At 42.3% G+C, this 21,266-nt stretch overlaps 1 protein-coding gene and 1 long non-coding RNA gene across 7 annotated transcripts in view; one reads left to right on the forward strand and one right to left on the reverse strand.

Annotated features, from left to right (window-relative positions):
• LOC142467326 (connector enhancer of kinase suppressor of ras 2-like) overlaps positions 1–21,266 on the reverse strand; it is a 497,579-nt gene that overhangs the window by 150,351 nt on the left and 325,962 nt on the right. For all 5 annotated transcript variants that reach the window (XR_012788363.1, XM_075572875.1, XM_075572877.1 and 2 more), the window contains exon 8: positions 14,824–14,892. Coding sequence is in view for 4 of the 5 variants with exons in the window: in XM_075572875.1 (XP_075428990.1) it covers positions 14,824–14,892 (69 nt within the window). In the remaining variant the exon portion in view is untranslated. The remainder of the gene's footprint in view (positions 1–14,823; positions 14,893–21,266) is intronic.
• LOC142467327 (uncharacterized) overlaps positions 7,792–21,266 on the forward strand; it is a 99,225-nt gene continuing 85,750 nt past the window's right edge. For both annotated transcript variants that reach the window (XR_012788364.1, XR_012788365.1), the window contains exons 1-2: positions 7,792–7,901; positions 9,067–9,269. This is a non-coding gene — a long non-coding RNA (uncharacterized LOC142467327). The remainder of the gene's footprint in view (positions 7,902–9,066; positions 9,270–21,266) is intronic.

Below are 21,266 nucleotides of genomic sequence, written 5' to 3' on the forward strand. Positions count from 1 at the left end.
CCAATCGCAGATCTGATGTGGGTGCAAGGAACATACGGTGTTACCATAGGTGTGGTGCATTACCTGTTGGCTCGCAGGAGGGCTGAGCTTCCGCCACGGGGAACCTGGGGCAATTATACTAGGGGTAACCACTTACTCAATTCAGCGCCTCCACCTGCGATGGCTCCCACCAGAGGGGGAGTGGTTCCTCGCAGGACAATCAATACTCATACACAGATATATAATAACTAATACTATTTACTTAGGTTAGAACAGAATATAACACATCATGACAGGTATCACATAATCGGTGTCCCTCTCACGAGGAGACACTAACTGCGACGTCCAGCAGGATGCTTCCCCAACACCAGGTGATCCCACCCAGTGTCCAAAGAACCCCACCCAATGTCCCGCACTCTTGCAGACAGAGTCAATGGGTGACTGCGCAGTCACTATTAAACTAAGGGCCCGTTGGTGCACTTATGACTGTATGGTACCTGCCGAGCACTCCGGTACTTGGATCAGCAACTGGCTTCGCAAAGGGTCAGACGTGTGATGAATCCGTCTGATCCTCCAACCAAACTCCTTTGTACGCAGACCGCCAGGGCGGTCTCCCTCTGGAATAGTCTCTGCGGACCCCAACGTGGGTCCGAACCGCTTTACAGGAACCGCAGCGTCCGCTGAGTCCCTAACTAACACTTGGTACTAACGTGACAGGAACCCTAACCTAGGGCCTGTCCCTGTGGTACCGCAACCTAAAGTGGCTTTGGGGAAAACTCCTAGAGGCCTACCGGGGTTAATAACCTGCCCCACTCCCCTAACTCTTCCCAGCCTTGACTGTACTTACTAAAACCTAACGAGTCCCAGCGCCTACAGCAGCAAGCTGTAGCTCACTGGATGCTGCAGCCAACGTGCTGCGCAACAAGGTGCCTGCCTGTCAGACCTCACAGCACTAACAGCCGTGACTCTGACAAGGCAGCACTCTATGCTAAGGGCAGCGTCCCTATCTTGGGCCTCCCTAGCATTTACCCACTAAACTAGTGGGGAGTTGGGGCCTACCTGGGGTGTAGGTACCTATATAGGGCAGAAGCTGCACTCGCTCCCCGCACCCTTCCTTCCCTCACAGCTCCCTGACTCCAACTCTCTGTAACCTTTCTTTCCCAGCTCCCACTAATGTAAGTGGCAAGGTCCCTAACCTGAGGGCTGTCCCTGGCAACACTCACCTTACTGGGGAGCTGAGCTATCTCGGGCCCTGGGGGTGCTGGCCTAGTACAGGGAGTCCCTGACTCCTGTACCCTACCTCCTTCCCTGGGCTGCTCCGGTCTCTGACTGACTAGTGTGCTCTTTTGCCCGCGAAATGTATCCACTTCTATCCAGGGCAGTCCTGCAGCCCTATTGGCTCCTATGAGGCACCTGGTGCCTCCCTTGCTAAGCACTATGGGAATTGTAGTCCCGGGGCACTTACAATAACATTGGGGCCGCGTGCGCGCCCTCCCTCTGCCTATACTAACCCCTAATGGCCGCCACAACCTCTCACTAGCTATCCCTACTCTCGCGCGACTCTCCTGCGCCTTCCCTGCCCTCACGCAACTGTTCCCTGCCTCTCGCAGCCTCCCTGCGCATGCGCGAGCTATCGGGGCCGCCTGGGACCTACTGCGCATGCGCGAACCGGCGCAACATGGCGGCGCCCTTACAACCCGGCTCCGAGAGCGCCGGGAGCCCTGTAACGCGCGTGCGGCCTTGGCAACCGGCCGCACGCGTCCCTGGCAATCCCCGAGCCGGGGCCTGACCGCCCTCACCCCTGAGATCGCCGCGCGGTGCCGCCATTTGACTCGGCTGCACCCGCGATCGTCAGTAAGGTGAGGGGGGTGCTGACAGGCTGGGGAGACCTGGCTACACTAGGAATCCGGTGATATTTGCTAATGTAATACTGCTGTTCTATAATGTGAAGTGCTGTGTCATCCATCTTTCAAAGGTGGCTGGTTACAAAATGAAGAATAGGCCCAGAAGAGCTGTTCATCATTGAATACAAAGTTTCAGAAGGAACGAGGTTTTTTTGAACTAGATGTTCTCCATTACAGAATTACATATGTGAACAATTATAGATTTATTGGAGTTTGTACGCATGTCTGCTATGCTTAACGTGTTGAGCTGGCGTATTGCAGCGGAAACAATACTAGGCAGGGCTGTTCTTTCCTTAGTTCGAAGGAAAAACTGCGGTAACATACAGTATAATTGTGACGGTAGGGGTAGATGTGACTGCTTTTAATAAAGGTCAAGCCAGATATATATGTGTGTGTGTGTGTGTGTATTGTAAAGCCTGGTTCCAGCACTGCAGGGTCCAGGGGTTAATTCTGTGTTCAGGAGAAATGTTGCAAATGTTCATGTGATCTTTCCATGTAACTGTTTTCATGTTTCTCTTTTAATTTTGCCTGTTAAACCCACCAATCAGGGGCTGGGTCATATTGAAGGCAAATACAAAAAAGACACAGCGCACTACGCTCATAGTGCAATTACAAAATTATATTAACATAAACAAATTATTAGGTGAGTATTGTGCGTACATCAGTGCAGTTAAAACAAGCAGTTTCGGGATATGTTACCCAATGCCTCAAATGACTGGAACAGATGTCCTCACAGGGGTAGAATTGCTGATGGCTCTGCGGCAGGATTTCAGTAGGGCAGATGGAAAGCCTCTGTGCGTCCTTGCTCCCCAGAGCATGAGTTGAACGGGAGCTGCTGGCCCATGCAGTGTTTGTTCTGAGAATGGCTGAACACCAGCTGAATACTCTCACTCCCCTCCGTGTGCAGCACTTCCTAGTGGATGACGTCACCGCTGGGAGTCGCCGATTTCGGCGCCGTTCAGTCTATCAGTCTATCAGCTCGCGCAGTAAAGTACTGGTTGAAAGGTAGAGCTGTTAGCAAGAATGTCCTACGCGTTTCGAAAACCGCAGTTTTCTTCATCAGGGACTGATTTTAGGTGGATTCAGTTCGTTTCTAAATATCCCGCGATCGTCACTCATTGGTTAAAGCCTTCTACTCTCCTAGCCAATGGGAGAGCAGCAAGGGCGGAGTAACAAGTCCTGAATAGCATGCGTCATTGGTAGTTATAAGCAATAGTGAAAAAAACTTTCAATAACTTTATTAACAACAGAAAAGACTACCAAAGCGCGATTGAAGATACTAAAACAAAGAAACAAGTGTTAGACATGAAAAAACATATTAAAAGATGTATCTAATGCTATATGGACCTGGATGACTAAATATGAAGTAAACTATAATGGATAAATAAATACTAGCAAGTAAATTCATAGCCGACTGATAGGTAGACAAAGTAGAACAATAGAAAGCCATATTATCATTATTAAAGGTATACAGACTAATATTGCAAATATTTTTAAAAAATGTTTATTTCCCTAAAATTTATTTAAATATCTTTAAAATAAGTGGATTTAGAGATACAGATGTAAAATATCATATATTATTTAATAAAAGAGATAGAATTAAAATTATAAGATCAATACAGAGACCAGATATCTATATCTTCATTCAAACCCCCTGGATACAAAGTATTTAGTTTATGTATCCAGAAGGTTTCCTGCCTAGATAATTCCTTAACCCTATCACCCCCTCTCCTGTTTTTAGGTATATGTTTAATGCCTTTAAATAATAGGGATGACGGATCACTGTTATGACATAGTGCATAATGTTTTGATAGGCTATGTTTCATGAACCCTATTTTAATGTTGCGCAAATGTTCTAAAATACGTACTTTTAAAGCACGTTTTGTGCGTCCCACATAAAAAAGGCCACATGGACACTCTAATAAATACACTACATGGTCAGTATTACAAAATATAAAATCCTTAATCTCAATTAATTCTCCATTTGGACATTTAAAAGATTTTTTGTCGGGGTGCAAATGCCTGCAAACTGAACACTTACCGCACTTGAAATTCCCAATTGGTTTATTGCTTAACCAATTCTTATTCCCACTAAAGTGTTCCTTTGGTTTAATGTCACTTGGGGATAGGATATTCTTTAAATTTTTAGCTTTTCTGTAGATAAATTTAGGGAATTTTGAGAGGTGAGTGCCCAGTAGCAGGTCATTTGAGAGAATTGACCAATGTTTTTTTATAATTTTCTCAATTCGCCCAGTCATGGAGTTAAAATCAGTGATAAAAGAAACATTGCATTTACCATCATTTTCCTGATGGTTTTTACTTTTTCTATCCTTTGTTAATAACATGGTTTTTCTCTCAATCTTTCTAATTTTTTCCAAATCCCCATTTAATTTCTCCAGGTGGTAACCCCTCTCAAGAAATCTTGATGTTAATTTTTTGGCCTGTTCCTCAAAGTCTATTTCTGTGCTGCAGTTTTTCTTTAATCTGTAGTATTGGCCACTGGGGATATTTGATATCCACGTTTTTTTGTGGTTGCTAGTGGCCATAAGGAGGGTGTTAGAGTCAACCTCCTTAAAATGAGTTTTTGTTACCACATCCCCTTTAGGTGACGCCACAAGATTAAGATCCAGGAAATGAACTGCCGTTTCATCCTGTACATGTGTAAATGTCAGGTTCCTGTCATTATTATTTATGTACTGTAAGAATTGAACAATTGAACACTGATCGCCATCCCAGATACACAGGATATCATCTATGAACCTACGCCATACAATGATATTCGCTTTAAAAGGATTGTTGTCTTTATTGTATATATAGTCCTCCTCCCATTTTCCCATATACAGGTTTGCGAAACTGGGGGCGAATCTCGTGCCCATTGCAGTTCCGCAAACCTGTAGGAAAAAATCATCAAGAAACATAAAATAATTATGTTTCAGGATGTAATTAATTAGGTCTAAAACAAATTGTCTATTTAGTGGATGTAAGGTGGCATCATTCAGTAAAAAAGACTGAATCGCGTGTAGACCTTCTGCGTGTGGAATATTGGTGTATAAGGCCTGCACATCGCAGGTAAGCCACCTATAAGATTCCTTCCATACAAAACCTTGTTTTGATTAGACCTAATTAATTACATCCTGAAACATAATTATTTTATGTTGAATGAACGGCAGTTCATTTCCTGGATCTTAATCTTGTGGCGTCACCTAAAGGGGATGTGGTAACAAAAACTCATTTTAAGGAGGTTGACTCTAACACCCTCCTTATGGCCACTAGCAACCACAAAAAAACGTGGATATCAAATATCCCCAGTGGCCAATACTACAGATTAAAGAAAAACTGCAGCACAGAAATAGACTTTGAGGAACAGGCCAAAAAATTAACATCAAGATTTCTTGAGAGGGGTTACCACCTGGAGAAATTAAATGGGGATTTGGAAAAAATTAGAAAGATTGAGAGAAAAACCATGTTATTAACAAAGGATAGAAAAAGTAAAAACCATCAGGAAAATGATGGTAAATGCAATGTTTCTTTTATCACTGATTTTAACTCCATGACTGGGCGAATTGAGAAAATTATAAAAAAACATTGGTCAATTCTCTCAAATGACCTGCTACTGGGCACTCACCTCTCAAAATTCCCTAAATTTATCTACAGAAAAGCTAAAAATTTAAAGAATATCCTATCCCCAAGTGACATTAAACCAAAGGAACACTTTAGTGGGAATAAGAATTGGTTAAGCAATAAACCAATTGGGAATTTCAAGTGCGGTAAGTGTTCAGTTTGCAGGCATTTGCACCCCGACAAAAAATCTTTTAAATGTCCAAATGGAGAATTAATTGAGATTAAGGATTTTATATTTTGTAATACTGACCATGTAGTGTATTTATTAGAGTGTCCATGTGGCCTTTTTTATGTGGGACGCACAAAACGTGCTTTAAAAGTACGTATTTTAGAACATTTGCGCAACATTAAAATAGGATTCATGAAACATAGCCTATCAAAACATTATGCACTATGTCATAACAGTGATCCGTCATCCCTATTATTTAAAGGCATTAAACATATACCTAAAAACAGGAGAGGGGGTGATAGGGTTAAGGAATTATCTAGGCAGGAAACCTTCTGGATACATAAACTAAATACTTTGTATCCAGGGGGTTTGAATGAAGATATAGATATCTGGTCTCTGTATTGATCTTATAATTTTAATTCTATCTCTTTTATTAAATAATATATGATATTTTACATCTGTATCTCTAAATCCACTTATTTTAAAGATATTTAAATAAATTTTAGGGAAATAAACATTTTTTTAAAATATTTGCAATATTAGTCTGTATACCTTTAATAATGATAATATGGCTTTCTATTGTTCTACTTTGTCTACCTACAGTATCAGTCGGCTATGAATTTACTTGCTAGTGTTTATTTATCCATTATAGTTTACTTCATATTTAGTCATCCAGGTCCATATAGCATTAGATACATCTTTTAATATGTTTTTTCATGTCTAACACTTGTTTCTTTGTTTTAGTATCTTCAATCGCGCTTTGGTAGTCTTTTCTGTTGTTAATAAAGTTATTGAAAGTTTTTTTCACTATTGCTTATAACTACCAATGACGCATGCTATTCAGGACTTGTTACTCCGCCCTTGCTGCTCTCCCATTGGCTAGGAGAGTAGAAGGCTTTAACCAATGAGTGACGATCGCGGGGTATTTAGAAACGAACTGAATCCACCTAAAATCAGTCCCTGATGAAGAAAACTGCGGTTTTCGAAACGCGTAGGACATTCTTGCTAACAGCTCTACCTTTCAACCAGTACTTTACTGCGCGAGCTGATAGACTGAACGGCGCCGAAATCGGCGACTCCCAGCGGTGACGTCATCCACTAGGAAGTGCTGCACACGGAGGGGAGTGAGAGTATTCAGCTGGTGTTCAGCCATTCTCAGAACAAACACTGCATGGGCCAGCAGCTCCCGTTCAACTCATGCTCTGGGGAGCAAGGACGCACAGAGGCTTTCCATCTGCCCTACTGAAATCCTGCCGCAGAGCCATCAGCAATTCTACCCCTGTGAGGACATCTGTTCCAGTCATTTGAGGCATTGGGTTACATATCCCGAAAGTGCTTGTTTTAACTGCACTGATGTACGCACAATATTCACCTAATAATTTGTTTATGTTAATATAATTTTGTAATTGCACTATGAGCGTTGTGCGCTGTGTCTTTTTTGTATTTATCTGCTAGCTCCAGGGGGTTCCTGAGCCCCCCCTTCCATCACAGCTGCAGACGCTCTGATCAAGGTCACGTAATTAATCATTTAATTACTTTATTACTATATATCACGTATATATATTAGCTGCGCACTTTAATCTCCTGTTCATCATATTGAAGGCACCTGGCCTTATCCCTCCATTAATGTTTCCATGTTGTGGCGTGAGGTATATAAGGCCGCGCTTTTAGTGCCGACGACGTCGGCCGAAAACAAATACATTGCCGCCGCGTGCGCTTATAGTGCACGCGACAGCGCCGCCGACGTCGCGAAAATCTGAAGCCAGCAAAATTAGATTTTTCAAGGGCCGTCACGTCATGTGACGGCCCTTCAACAAATCAAATTGCCGGAATCCCACGACCCCGCCTCCCGGCGAAACATAACTTTCGCCGGTGGCGACGGGTTACGTCACCCGCCGTGTCGCCGTCACCAACGACGGCACTATAGGCACGGCCTAAAGGTGGGGAGGGAGGCCCTGCTAGTTCTATGGCTGAGAGAATTCCAGTCAGAGTTCTAGGTGGAATTTCAGCCGGTTCCAGCCAGAGCCAGTTCCAGCCGGAGCCAGCCAGTTCCAGCCAGTTCCAGCGGCAGTTATAGGTCCCAGAGTTCTGAGCACCTGAGTGTCAGTTGGTTGGGGTCTCTGAAGCGGTGACTGCTTCACACTATGGGAGCAGAACGGGGAAAACATCCTCACAAGGGTCCCCGCACCTATGTCTATAGGGTGCTCCCAGTTACCTCAGGTGGGAGTGTAAGTTTTCTGTACTGACAGTTGGGGAAACCTTTTTTCCAATAAATTCATTTTATTAACGGTTGTTCTGTCTGGAAAATGGATCTTTGGTGTGATAGTCCTGGTCTCCCGTGACAACCATCACCATTATATATGGGGTTGCAAACTGGACAAGTGTTGGCCGGTGCAGGATCTCAAAGAATTCATTTGTTTTGTTGGGCAAAGAGAACCATAATAACCAGACTGGGTAGTTACCAACACTAATTGTTTAATTAGGGTTGCCAAGGGGGCTTCTCCAAAAATACTGGACACAATGGTGAAAGGTGCGACACGCTTGCCCCCCCCCCCCCCCTCTCTGCTCAATGCTGTTTCCTCCTCTCTTTGGCCCCACCTCCAGGCTTCTGATAGTTCCTCCTGATTGGCTGCATTACCCAGCAGCCAATCAGGGTGGAGGAAGCTGCCCAGCCCTCTAGCAACAGCCCTGCTCAGAGGAAATCCTGCTGCTCCTCAAGCCGGTCAGGTCACTATGTCCAGAGAGGTAATACCGGTCACATACATGTACAATATTACCTCTCATTTTTTACTGGACAGTGTCCAAATACAGGACACCTGACAACCCTATGTATGATACAAGGGTGCTCAACTTCAGTGCTCAAGCCTCCCAAACAGGTCAGGCTTTCAGGATATCCCTGCTTCATCACAGGTGGCTCAATCAGAGGCTCTGTCTGTACTGAAGCTGGGATACCCTGAAAACCTGACCTGTTGCGGGGGAGGGAGGACTGGAGTTGAACCCCCCCCTGGTATAATGTATTATGATCATCAGTGAAGAAGGCCCAACAAGCTGTATTGTGCTGGCAAATCATCCTTCCAGGCCCGCGATATAATACCAAAATCAAACCTAATCACCAGAAGCACTTGAGTAATAAATTAAAGCTGCAATATATGATTTACTAATGGCAGCATTTCAGAAAAAGATATTGATTATGCTACAGTCCTGCGAGCTGTATCCAGCAAATTATTCTGGCCCACTAACGCAAACGACGAGAGTTCTGAAGACGTTATTGATTTGTACCAGCTGATGACGGCAGCTAAAATAAAATGCCTTACAGTGACAACATTTAGAGGCCCTAATGTGAACAATTTGTTGTAAATGAGAAAAATATTTCCCCATTTTGGTCTTTTTCAGGACAGTGGAGGATAACATTTCATTGAAACATCGGAGCTTCCAGTAAGCTGATAAAAATAAGTCCACTTGGCAGTTATCCAGCAGGATTGTAACAGGGCCGTCTGCTTTAAACATGCAAATCAGCAGGTGTTTTCATCTCAAAACCAAACATACGCTTTGCTACTAACATCTTCTCTGCGATGCATTGTACAGTCATATCCATAGTAAGTGGTAAAACACACATTTAGTATGGGGGGGTCACTAGCAATATTTTTTCATAAGGCTGAAAACTATATTCTTAAATTATAAAACACTTTGGCGCAAACGTTGCATTACTAAAATTCATTACAAGTACATAAACATTGTTGAGTGTGCAGCAATGCATCGGTTAACCCTTTTGCAACTTGTTGAAATGGGTTAAACTAAAATGTAGGTAGCCCAAGCGCAATTAAAATGATGTAGTGTAATAGGGACTTCTAATGTCAGATCTCCTTTTAGCCACATTATGGAATACCAATAGGGATGCGTGTTGGTTTCCAATTAACCTGCATTATGTTTGTCATTCCATCATAGATGACATTAACCTCTAAGGGATCTACTGTATGAATTAAAAATGGAGAACTTTCACCCTGCCCCTATAATTGTGTCTCTGCACCAGTTTGCACCTTGGGGAGAGTCAGTAGGAGGAGTTGGGTGGCATTACATGGTGCACAGATTATAATGAGATGTATCACATACTGCGTCTCTGCCCCAGCTTGCACCTTGGGGAGAGTCAGTAGGAGGAGTTGGGGGGGGGGGGGGGGGGAAGAGTTACATGGTGCACAGATTATGAGATGTATCGCATTCTGTGTTTCTGCACCATTATTTTGCCTTTTTTATTTGCCAACAAAATCTACCACCCTCCAAGTTCAGAAAATGCCCTCGTGTCCTTGCATCCCTCTTTCTCTGAAAGTGCTTCCATCCTGTACTTTGTTGACACACCATACTGTATGTATCCTTTATTCGAGGTAAAACTTGTAAAAGTCCTTTAAAACTTTTCACAAACCTTTATAATGCAAACTATGCACTGTGCCCCACACCTGTGGAATGCCCTTCCCCTTAATCTGATGCACACTCTCTCTCCACCTTTAATACCCATCTTAAAACACGCCTCTTTAATGAGGTATTTGAGTCGCTCTGAAGTATTTACCCCTTGCAGACGCACTTACCCACCCTCCCTACTGTCTCTGTAAGTTCTCACTACTTACCATTTAGACTGTAAGCTCTTCGGGGCAGGAATAAGTTTTTCTAATGTTACCTTTACGTATGAATCGCTTATTCCTATTATGTCCCGTGTATTACTGCTGGAAAGCGCTATGTATATGGATGGCGCTATATAAATAAAGATATACATACATTTCACAGTAGTTACTCTTATTTTCACAATCTCTATTTTGTTTATATCCAAATTACTCTGAAGGGACTTCAATGGCAACAATATTAATCAAATATATACTAATATTTAAAATAGCAAACACTTTACAGCTGGACATTCTTCCCTTTTGTACATGGCCAGTAAAAAGTTAACAGTATGAAGTAGTGTATGTTCTAATTGCAATGTAAGTGATATGTTATGATGTGCTGCAGAATATTGTATTGCAGTCAGACTGTTGCACCGAAGTGTTTAATGATGTTCCAAAATGAAGTGCAGTATATAATAATCCTGCAGATCTATAAAAATAAATGCTTTTTGCTGTTGAACGCACTAATTAAGCTCACTATCAATGCTGAGCTAAAACATGTTTAGAGCAGATAGACCATATTTTCATATTAGCGGCATATTCATTTTGGACACCACAAGCTCTGTATTTTGACATAACACCCATAATTAGAAGTTCTTGAAATCTCTCCAAAAAGGCGTTCACAGCCTGAAGCTTCCCGGGAACAAGTGGTCCACAAAAATGTCGGTTTTCATTTATAACCATCTGTGATAACTGGAGGACAGTTTAAGGATCTGAAAAATATCGAAATGTCTGAAATCTGTGCTCAATTCTATCTAGAGCAATTGCACAAGACTGATAGAAATTACAATATTCTGCATTTTTTTCTAGTGGAAGCAATATTAATTACATTTGATAGCTTTGTCATGATTTGAAGACACATTATTTACTTAAGGTTTAATAGATTGTGAATACCTTTTTTTTTTTGTAGGTTAAAATTTTACCCAAGCCAGTCCTTAAATATGGAGATATACATATACTTGATATTGTATCTGCTTATATAGAAATGGTACATGATGTAAAAGTTTTGTTATAAAGAATTGTATAGAAAACCCTTTTTTTTTTTTTTTACCCATAATGCAATATTGCTTAAACTCCTTTTTGAGACGTTTCAGGATACACTAGCCCATGTTTAGTAAGGGATGCTAAGTCTTATAACACCTTGAGGTCCATTCCTTTAAATGGACTGGGAGGAGCCTTACGACTTCACAATTTAATAACTATAGGCCAATTAGGGAGTAACATTTTTATTACATTTCACTGCTGCTTCATAGATCCCTACTAATCTTTAGAAATGTGCAAACCTTTTGTGCACTTTGTCATACTTCCCGAAGAAGTTTCCTTCAATGCAAAATTCGATTAACACTGAAATGCCAATGGGCAGTTTGTTTTTATTAATTTTTTTTAAGTCAAGGGGCTGCTATTTTGCCACTTTATAAAAGCAAACAGCATTTTATTAGCAATTTGGGCTATTTCGGTCAATTATTTGGTGCCAAAAGTTCTATCCAATTTTCTACCGATTTTTCGATCTCTTGAAAAGTTTGATCAACACTGCAGTGAAGCGAATCTCTACTACTCTTTTTCATGGTTGTTACACAACGATTTACATCCAATAATAGTACGCTTGGTTGTAAAGTTAGAATTTTGATATCATATGCCTACAATTAGTACATGCCCCTTAACAGCCAGCAGTATAGTTATAAAGTTATAACTAGTATAGTTATAAAGTGCCTGCTGAGGTTATACCATAAAGCAAAGGTGGCCAACTCCAGTCCTCAAGGGCCATCAACAGGTCAGGTTTTCAGGATATCCCTGCTTCAGCACAGGTGGCTGTCAGTGGCTCAGTCTTCAATTGAGCCATTGATTGAGCCACCTTTGCTGAAGCAGTGATATCCCTAATACCTGTCCTGTTGGTGGCCCTTGAGGACTGGAGTTGGCCGCCCCTGCCTTAAATCTATGGATGAAACCATTGATATTATTTGAGGATTTTGACTGTCATTATCAGACAAAAGAAACAATGGAAATAAATGGATGTGTTCTTAAAACATAGAATAAATGGAAACGTACAGATGTAGTTGGGTTAGTTATTCCCTCGGGTGTGATATATTGAGATATATTGTGATACACTCTATCAACATGGGCATTGAATCTCCTGGAAACGTTCTGTTATCTGAGTTACACTAGGATATGTTGTAATGTCCGGGGAAACAATACTGCGGGTTCCCTTTGTATGTGATATGAATGGGGAGTCTTTCTTTAAGAACTGTACGGGACATGAAAGAGTTGCAGAACATTTGAATCTGTTCTGCTGATCACACTGTGCTTCATATGATCAGTCAACGGTAAAGACAATATATGGTGTGTTGAGCAAAGCACACTCAATATGTCATGCTTTGTACAGAAAATGGCTAGAGAGAAAGGTGCAATCAGTCCTATATCCTCAGGGACAACCCTCAGCGTCTCAGAGATTTCTGATGGGCCATGGTTGAATATTCTTTGAATTAATGGAAACAAAATGAGAATGGACAATGGATTGTAGTTTGTGTATTATTTATGTTTTGGAAATTGGAAACGTTTTGTAATAACATTTTGTTTGGACCATTCAAGCATGATGGTTGGTTGACACCAAAAGAATAACAAAAACAATGTAAGCCTTTTTAGTCTTGTGTACAAAAGATGCCGGAGTTTGTCTTGTGGCCAGTACCCATCACAGTCGTTTTCCAGCTTTCTTGCTTGAGCAAATCTAACTGATTACAGCTGTCACCCTCCCTGTCTATAGATACTGAAACAAGTCTGCAATCTCTTTGCCTGGCCTTTAACAGAAACCACCACCCACTATCCTCCTCCTTCTCTGGCACTCTTCTCACCTGAGTATGCACATTCATACACGCAGCACTGTGTTTTTTTTACTGTGCTAGGAAAGAGAAAGGTACTCCCATTCTACTGCGCTGCGGAATATGTTGGCGCTTTTCAAATTAACGATCATTATAATAATAACAACGTTAACTAAATCAACAAACTGGTTTGCCAAATTTAGCTTCATTGTCTAACTGTGTCTCTACTTATGTGTTACACAAACAAAAGGGGAGGTGACCCCTGCTCAACCTAATGATGCTATATCTATAGGGGTGCATCTAGCAATAAGTTATGTTGGCAAGAAAAACAGAAAAGGATCCCTTATGTAATGCACTCAATTTAACTGAATGATATAGCTATAGTTGTAAACGTATAAACTCACTGGAAAGAGATGGAGTACCCGTTGAAAGATAATCCACCTCCACTCAATACGAAATATTAATTTTAATTGGCAAACATAAGAAAAACTTAAAACCTAACGAGCGCTTTATATCTAAACGGCTATAAAGAGTGGGGTTGAATTCCACTGTCTCTTTTGTATGACGAATAGACCTTTAATTAGAATCAATGTCCAGGATACTATTGATAGTGAAAGTAATTATCCAAGTTATAGTCCTTGTATGGTGTTACCTAACGGGATAAATCGCTGTAGTGACTATATATAATCTACAGTGAATATAATTTGAACAGTGCCCCCCGTCTTTCCCCCTGCACAGACCGGGGATCACGGCTGCACGCGCGCCAACACTGGGCCTGTAGCCTAAGGCTGGTATTATACTAAGCGCTGGCGCGCGTCCGGCCGCCTGCACGGCAATGAAAATGACCTGTCTTCGTATGTCAGTGTATCCACTGCCGACATGGTGGAAATACAAAGAAATTTGTATTTTCGAGCGTCTGCCGTGCCACGTGACACTGTGAGCCAATAACCATGAGGCCTACCCTTCTGACGTCATGGTTTCGCCTCCTAGCCACGCGCGGCACAGTTTGGCCTATAGGCACAAAACGCGCGCCACGTGCATGCACAACGTCGTGCGCGCGTAGTACAATACATGCCTAAAGGGTTCCCTGCAATTTTCACGTCATTGAAAGTTGTACCAAAAAAGAAGAATTTACAATGAATCTGATCTCAGACGCGCTATTACAGAGGGTTGGGGTTCCTTCCAATGCACCTGATCACAGAGTTGCTATTTGAGAGTGTTGGGGTTCCTTACAATGCATCTGATCTCAGACGCGCTATTACAGAGGGTTGGGGTTCCTTACAATGCATCTGATCTCAGACACGCTATTAGAGAGGATCGGGGTTCCTTACAATGCATCTGATCTCAGAAGCGCTATTAGAGAGGGTTGGGGTTCCTCAGAATGTCACAATACAATCATAGGTTTCCTTAACCTGAGAAAGCTTGAAAACGACTGCTCTAGCTGGAGAGAATGATACAAATCTCACACAAGAAACTCATGTAGTAGAAAACTCTTACGAGTCTGCTTAGAACAAAAGAAAAATGTGCTCCTTCATCGATTTCTCCGGCGCCACAACATTTTAATGGAATTTGATTAAAACTCTGCGATCTTGTGCATTACATTGGAATAGGCAGTGCTGTGTTATCTGGAGGAACCCTGTCACGCGCTACACCACATCTTTATATGGAAAGCTGACATTACTCACCACAGTCTGATGGTTGACCTGGATGACTTCATCGCCTGCATGGATTTTCTTACATTGGTCTGCCGGAGACTGTAGAGAAAGAAATGACAATAAGTGGAAACAGACAGGCTTGTGGATTCAATATGATTCAGGAGGTTACGAAAAAAGAAAGAAAAACAATATCAAAGAACACAGGGAAGAACTATGCCCTGCTACCTTCAACTGAACCACAATCATATATTGATTTCTATGGATATGGCCATCATAAAGCAACTTGTTTATTTCCAAGGACATGGGGATTTTCAAGGAAATGTGTCGGAATCTTCTATTTTATTACTATGCTTTGTGAAATGTTAACTGTATGTGTGTGTATGTATGTGTGTGTATGTATGTATGTATGTATGTATTTATATAATGCCATTAATGTACATACTACTGTGAAGCGTTAATACACATGACAATCATATAAATAACTAATATAAATAACACATAATAGGAATAAGGTGTCTTAAGGTGGGTCTTAAAGGTGGATAGAGAGGGTGCTAGTCAGATATTAAGGGGAAGGGCATTCCAGAGGTGTGGGGCAGAAAGTGAGAAAGGTTTAAGGTGGGAGACGGCTTTAGATACAAAGGGGGTAGAGAGAAGGCATCCTTGAGCAGAATGCAAGAGTCGGGATGGTGCATAGCGAGACTCATCGAGGGAGAGAAATTATACCTGTTCCGTGTATTATTTCTGCAAAACTAATGGAGCAGTACGTATAAAGAACAATCATAAATATTGAATGAAAATAATATAGGGTTTCTGTATCAACGTGGAGAAACGTGTTTTTTTTACGCACTGCTCTGTTTCTTGGAGTAGATCTGTAACATGTGTAAGAACCGTTTCTTACGTGATGCAGAATTTTAGACTTGCACCACTTTAGATATGGAAGTGTTTGGGGGCAAATAAAAAGGAAAAAGAATGGCGCAGAGAGACGCAGAATGTGACTCATTATAAACTGTGCACCATGTAACTCCCCCCAACTCCTCCTACTGACTCTCCCCAAGGTGCAAGCTGGGACAGAGACGCAGAATGTGATACATCTCATTATAAACTGTGCACCATGTAACTCCCCCCAACTCCTCCTACTGACTCTCCCCAAGGTGCAAACTGGGGCAGAGACGCAGAATGTGATACATCTCATAAACCATGCACCTTGTAACTCCCCTCCCCCCTCCGCCTCCCAACTCCTCCTCCTGACTCTCCCCAAGGTGCAAGCTGGGCAGGGATGCATCAGCTTGTTAATGTACCAAACGTTATCTCTAATTGTGCTAGTGAATGATTCGGGTAGTGGTATAATGGTATAAATTATCCGTTTGAATCTGTAACGGCAAAGTGTGTCCTCTCCGTACCTATCCCATTTATCACTAGCATTTTACTACCGGAAAAACAAAAGATATGATAGAATCCCGGTATTAGAAATGCACAAAAGAAAATAAACTTTTTAATACATTTATTTTCAAATAAAATTTAGTTTTATTTGAGTTATGAAAAACTAGTATTTTAAAACCAGTGCTTTCCTAAGCTTTGTGTCTGTATTGGCCTCTAATCTGCAATATGATTGAGATGTTAATGTTGGAAAAGTTTTAGGCATTATAATTAACAAGCCGGGGGAGTTCAAACACATCTCCGGATCCGAGAATGTGCACAGATTAAAGTGACAAAAATAAAATAGGTTCCACGTTTATGCAGTTCAAATAAAGTGCATTATTTACAAATGGCTGCATGAATTAACCAAATCTAGGTTGTTTCTTTGATCGTATAGAGCAGGGGTGGCCAACTCCAGTCCTCAAGGGCTACCAACAGGTCAGGTTTTCAGGATATCCCTGCTTCAGCACAGGTGGCTCAATCAGTCCCTGCTTCAGCACAGGTCGCTCAATCAGTCTCCTGAGCCACTGATTGAGCCACCTGTGCTGAAGCAGCGATATCCTGAAAACCTGACCTGTTGGTAGTCTTTGAGGACTGGAGTTGGCCACCCCTGGTATACAGTAGAGGTATGCATTATTCTTATTTAAGAAACAAATAGAGGATATACATTTGTAATCTGAACTGTTTAGCTCTTTGTAGAATCGGCACAAATCCGATTTAAACAAATAAGCAATGTTGTCTTCTGAGAGATGTGATCTCCTTGAAATTTTACTTATTTGTTTCATGTGAAAAGTGAATAGGTTGTTTTCATTTTCAGAGAACCCTATGTATTGTGATATCTGATCCCTACAATCCTTTACTTTGTATCTATTGATAAAACAGTTGGATAGTGTTGGCAGCACAATTATTTAACACAAAGCAACCAAGTAAAAAAACTGTGAATTCACAATTTGCCCGTACACAGACGAGTTCTCAAACAATCTTGTGATGAAAGAATTCTGTAAAAGATCACAAAAAAAACTTCCAAATCATTGAGTTACTATGGAAACACGCAAAGTTTGAAAGGACTCTTAAAAATACTTAGACTGATATTTTTAAAAGGCATGAATCACCCACAGTACACTAAAAATACTGTATTAAACCTATCATCACTATTTGTGCTAGGAAGAACGGCATCATTTAATGACCTGAGATTTGGCCTTTTTAGCAGCTCCCATTGACATTATCGGGACTTCAGGCTTGATAACAACCAAGTGGAAAATGTGACGCATGTCCCAGCGACAAAGACTTACATTATGCTAAGTAGGGTGGGCACATTTGTTTTTATATTACGGGATGGCGAAATGCAGTACAGGCTTACCCGCATTAATATATACAATGGGACAGGAGCATGTATGTAAAGGGAAAATGTACAAAGTGAAGCACTACCTTTTTTTCCCACTTATCGATGCATGTACTGTACTGCAATCATCATATACGTGCATAACTGATGTAAATAACGCATTTGTAACAGGCTCTATAGTCTCCCCGCTTGTGCACAGCTTCGGTACAGGTAGGGAGCCGGTATTGCTGTTCAGGACGTGCTGACGGGCGCATGCGTGAGCTGCCGTTTACCTTTGGGCGATATGTACTTACTCGCGAGTGTACTTAAAGTGAGTGTCCTTATACCGGGGTATGACTGTATAAGAGTGTGACGTCATAATGCGCGAGAAATGATTGGCAAACGCTTGGAGCTGAATGGTATCTCCCGCGTGACCGCGCTATCCTTTGGGTTTTATCCTCTCTGCGCTTGGCCGGGAGGGGGATGACGCGCGCTGACCTAGCGAGTAGCGGTGGGAGACAGAGTAACACCTATAGGGGTGGGGGTCAGGCTATTATGAGATGACCAGGCAGTGTCCCTCAATTTATTATTTATATCATTTAGTAATGCAACTTCTAAGGGAAAAGGAAACTATTACATTTAATCTATTTCTTGTAGGCTGGATTTCATTACAGTGATTTTCAATTCCGGCATTTCATGTCAAGACGCTAAAATACAGGACAATTCAATGAAATAAGGGACAATTTTATATATATATATATATATATATATATATATATATATATATATATATACATGTAGAGGTATCAGGACCGTGTTAGCCGAGCTTCAATAATCAATAAATAAATAGATGATACCGTTCTGTGGCTAACGAAATGCTTTAATTTGTGCGAGCTTTCGAGATACACTGATCTCTTCTTCCGGCGATGTTACAGGGTATACTTAAAAACAGTGTCTCTTGGAATGTTATCTGTGCTGGTCCTTCCCCCGGTGTGGATGTGTTTTATGGCTAGAGGTGTCAAAAGGTTCCTGAAAGCAAGTGAAGAAAGAGTGTGTATGTGTATCGGTGTGAATTAACATGAATGGAGAGCCCACAGTATATACAGTGCTTTACACAAGGTGTGTGTGGAGTGGGAGTGGATATAAATGGTGTGGGTGGGTGTGGAAATGTGAGAGTTTGTAGCACAACTAAAAGTGTGTGTGGATACCTTGTGGTCCCTATTGGTGTATAGGGATGGAAAAACAAGGAGTATTAGTATGTGTGAGAGACAGCTGTGTGTGCATACATATAGTACAGTATGTACAGACATGGCCTTTAGCGCTCATGGGAAGAGAGTTCACTTGTGTCAATAATGACTCATAAAATTTCGATCTCTGTTTAGGCCACTGCTAAGTGTCCCGAACAGTTGCATAAATTTGTATTCATGCAACCGTCTCTCTTTCGGTGTTTTAAGATTACCTTTGAGTATGGCAACCCTCAGATCGTTCATCTTATGGCCACAGTCAGAGAAACGTTCGCCAACAGGACTGTCTCTTTTCCGCGTGTGATGCTGTGGCGATGCAGGTTCATTCTCTTGTTTAGCCCCTGCCCTGTCTCACCTATGTTATATATATTATACATATATATGCGCAAACTTTTTTCCCTCCGCCCCCCTGCTGATGGTCTCCTCACTCCCACGCCCCGGCGTCATGACGTCACGTTGCCATGGTGACACGGGAAGGAAGCCGCCGGTGCCAATGTAAGTAAGGGCTTACAGAGGCCCTGCAGCTCCCCCGGCACTTAATTTAAGTGCTTTCGGGAAGCAAGCGGGCCCTCTATAAACCCCGCGCCCCCCCGCAGGCAGTCTCACGCCCCCCAGTTTGCGCACCGCTGTCGCTACAGTATCTTTGAAATGCCATGCCAGAATGACCATTTAAATATATTGAAAGCAATGCAACATTTGTGATGTTGAGCAATATGTTGTGATAACCCAATCGCCTGTAGTACAGAGAGGGTTTCTGAACATATGAACCTTTACTATTAATGCTGACTTCATTACTGTATTTATTACCTGTCTGTATCTCATATTCTCGCGAATTGCTATCATATATTTAATCAGTATTTCTGCACTTTGAGGATTAATTAGCATTTAAAGAAAGTATACTTATAACTCTTCAAGGGTTTATGCCGGGGGTGGCCAGCTCAAGTCCTCAAGGGCCACCAACGGGTCAGGTTTTCAGGATAATCCCTTCTTCAGCTCAGTCCCAGCTTCAGCACAGGTGGCCCAATCAGTAACTGTCGAAGAGCTTGCTTCAGCACAGGTGGCTCAATCAGTGGCTCAGTCTTTGAATAAGCCACTGGTTGAGCCACCTGTGCTAAGCAGGGATATCCTGAAAACCTGACCTGTTGGTGGCTCTTGAGAACTGGAGTTGGCCGCCCCTCCTTTATGCATTTTGTAGACTTTCCGTCTGAGATACTTTATTATCTTGGTCAGTGCGTAAAGCTGGAGTCCATGCCTAAACCAGGAGCTGATGTATGGTACCCCGACATCCAGGGACCCCCTAATTCCCGAGCAATGAGACGTTTTGTCCAACGGGCAAGAATACTTTCCCGGTGGACACAAAATTGCCAGCGGATCAAGGCTCACTTATGCGGCCAATCGGATGTGACCCTTGGATTAAAGCTCCTGCCGCTTGTCCACCCGTGGGTGTCTTGAGGTCAGTACCCCATGGCGTTCCCGTGCGGGTCAGCTCTGAGGGAACCCCTGTTTAGGTAAGCTAGAAAAATGAAATTCCATTCTGGGGGAGATTATTACTTCAAAGATTCGAATATTGTAAGGTAGTGTTGCTTTGCAGGAGGAGGATTGCTAACAAACACCTTTAATACCTGTTGCTAGACACTTGCTACATTTTGGATCAAATTCCTGAAACAAGCGAATATTGGACAATTGAATATCGGTAAAATCGCAAACATTCACCTCGACTGTCTCTCTCCTCTCCCCTCTCTTTCTCCTATGTCTCTCCTACCTGTCTCTCTCCTTTCGCTCACACCTCTCTCTCTGTCTCTCACACCTCTCTCTGTCTCTCTCCTGTCTCTCTCCTGTCTCTCTCCTGTCTCTCTCCTGTCCCTCTCCTGTCCCTCTCCTGTCCCTCTCCTGTCCCTCTCCTGTCCCTCTCCTGTCCCTCTCCTGTCCCTCTCCTGTCCCTCTCCTGTCCCTCTCCTGTCTCTCTCCTGTCTCTCTCCTGCCTCTCTCCTGCCTCTTCCCCTCCTCTCGCTTTCTCCTGTCTCTCTCCTCTCTCTTTCCTCTCTTTCTCCGGCCTCTCCCCCGTCTTTCTCCTCTCTCTTTCTCCTCTCGTTCTCCTGTCTCTCAAACCGTAAATGTATGAAACACATCTAAATGGAGAATATGCCAAGTCTACAAAAACAAAGTGGCGAATGTGACACAAACTAGTGTAAACATGTGTGAAAACTCCAATTCATTCACACAGCGCTACCTGCAAGTAGAGCAATTTGGTCATCAAAACCATATCCGACGCCACAAACACTAGTCACTGCATATCACTGGGAAATGACGTTACACGGTATATGGTTGCCTCGTACCCTCCTGAACACGTATTGCATTATATTATTATACAGTATATATTTTAGCTCCATCATATGTGCTATTAATAATAACCTTAGATTATACAGAATTACAAAGAGCTTTTCCTCTACAAGAAAATCCAGGTTTTATTTTCAACTAGCTGAGAGACCCGG

Source organism: Ascaphus truei, chromosome 16 (assembly GCF_040206685.1).
Source record: "Ascaphus truei isolate aAscTru1 chromosome 16, aAscTru1.hap1, whole genome shotgun sequence".
In the NCBI taxonomy this organism is placed as follows: Eukaryota; Metazoa; Chordata; class Amphibia; order Anura; family Ascaphidae; genus Ascaphus; species Ascaphus truei.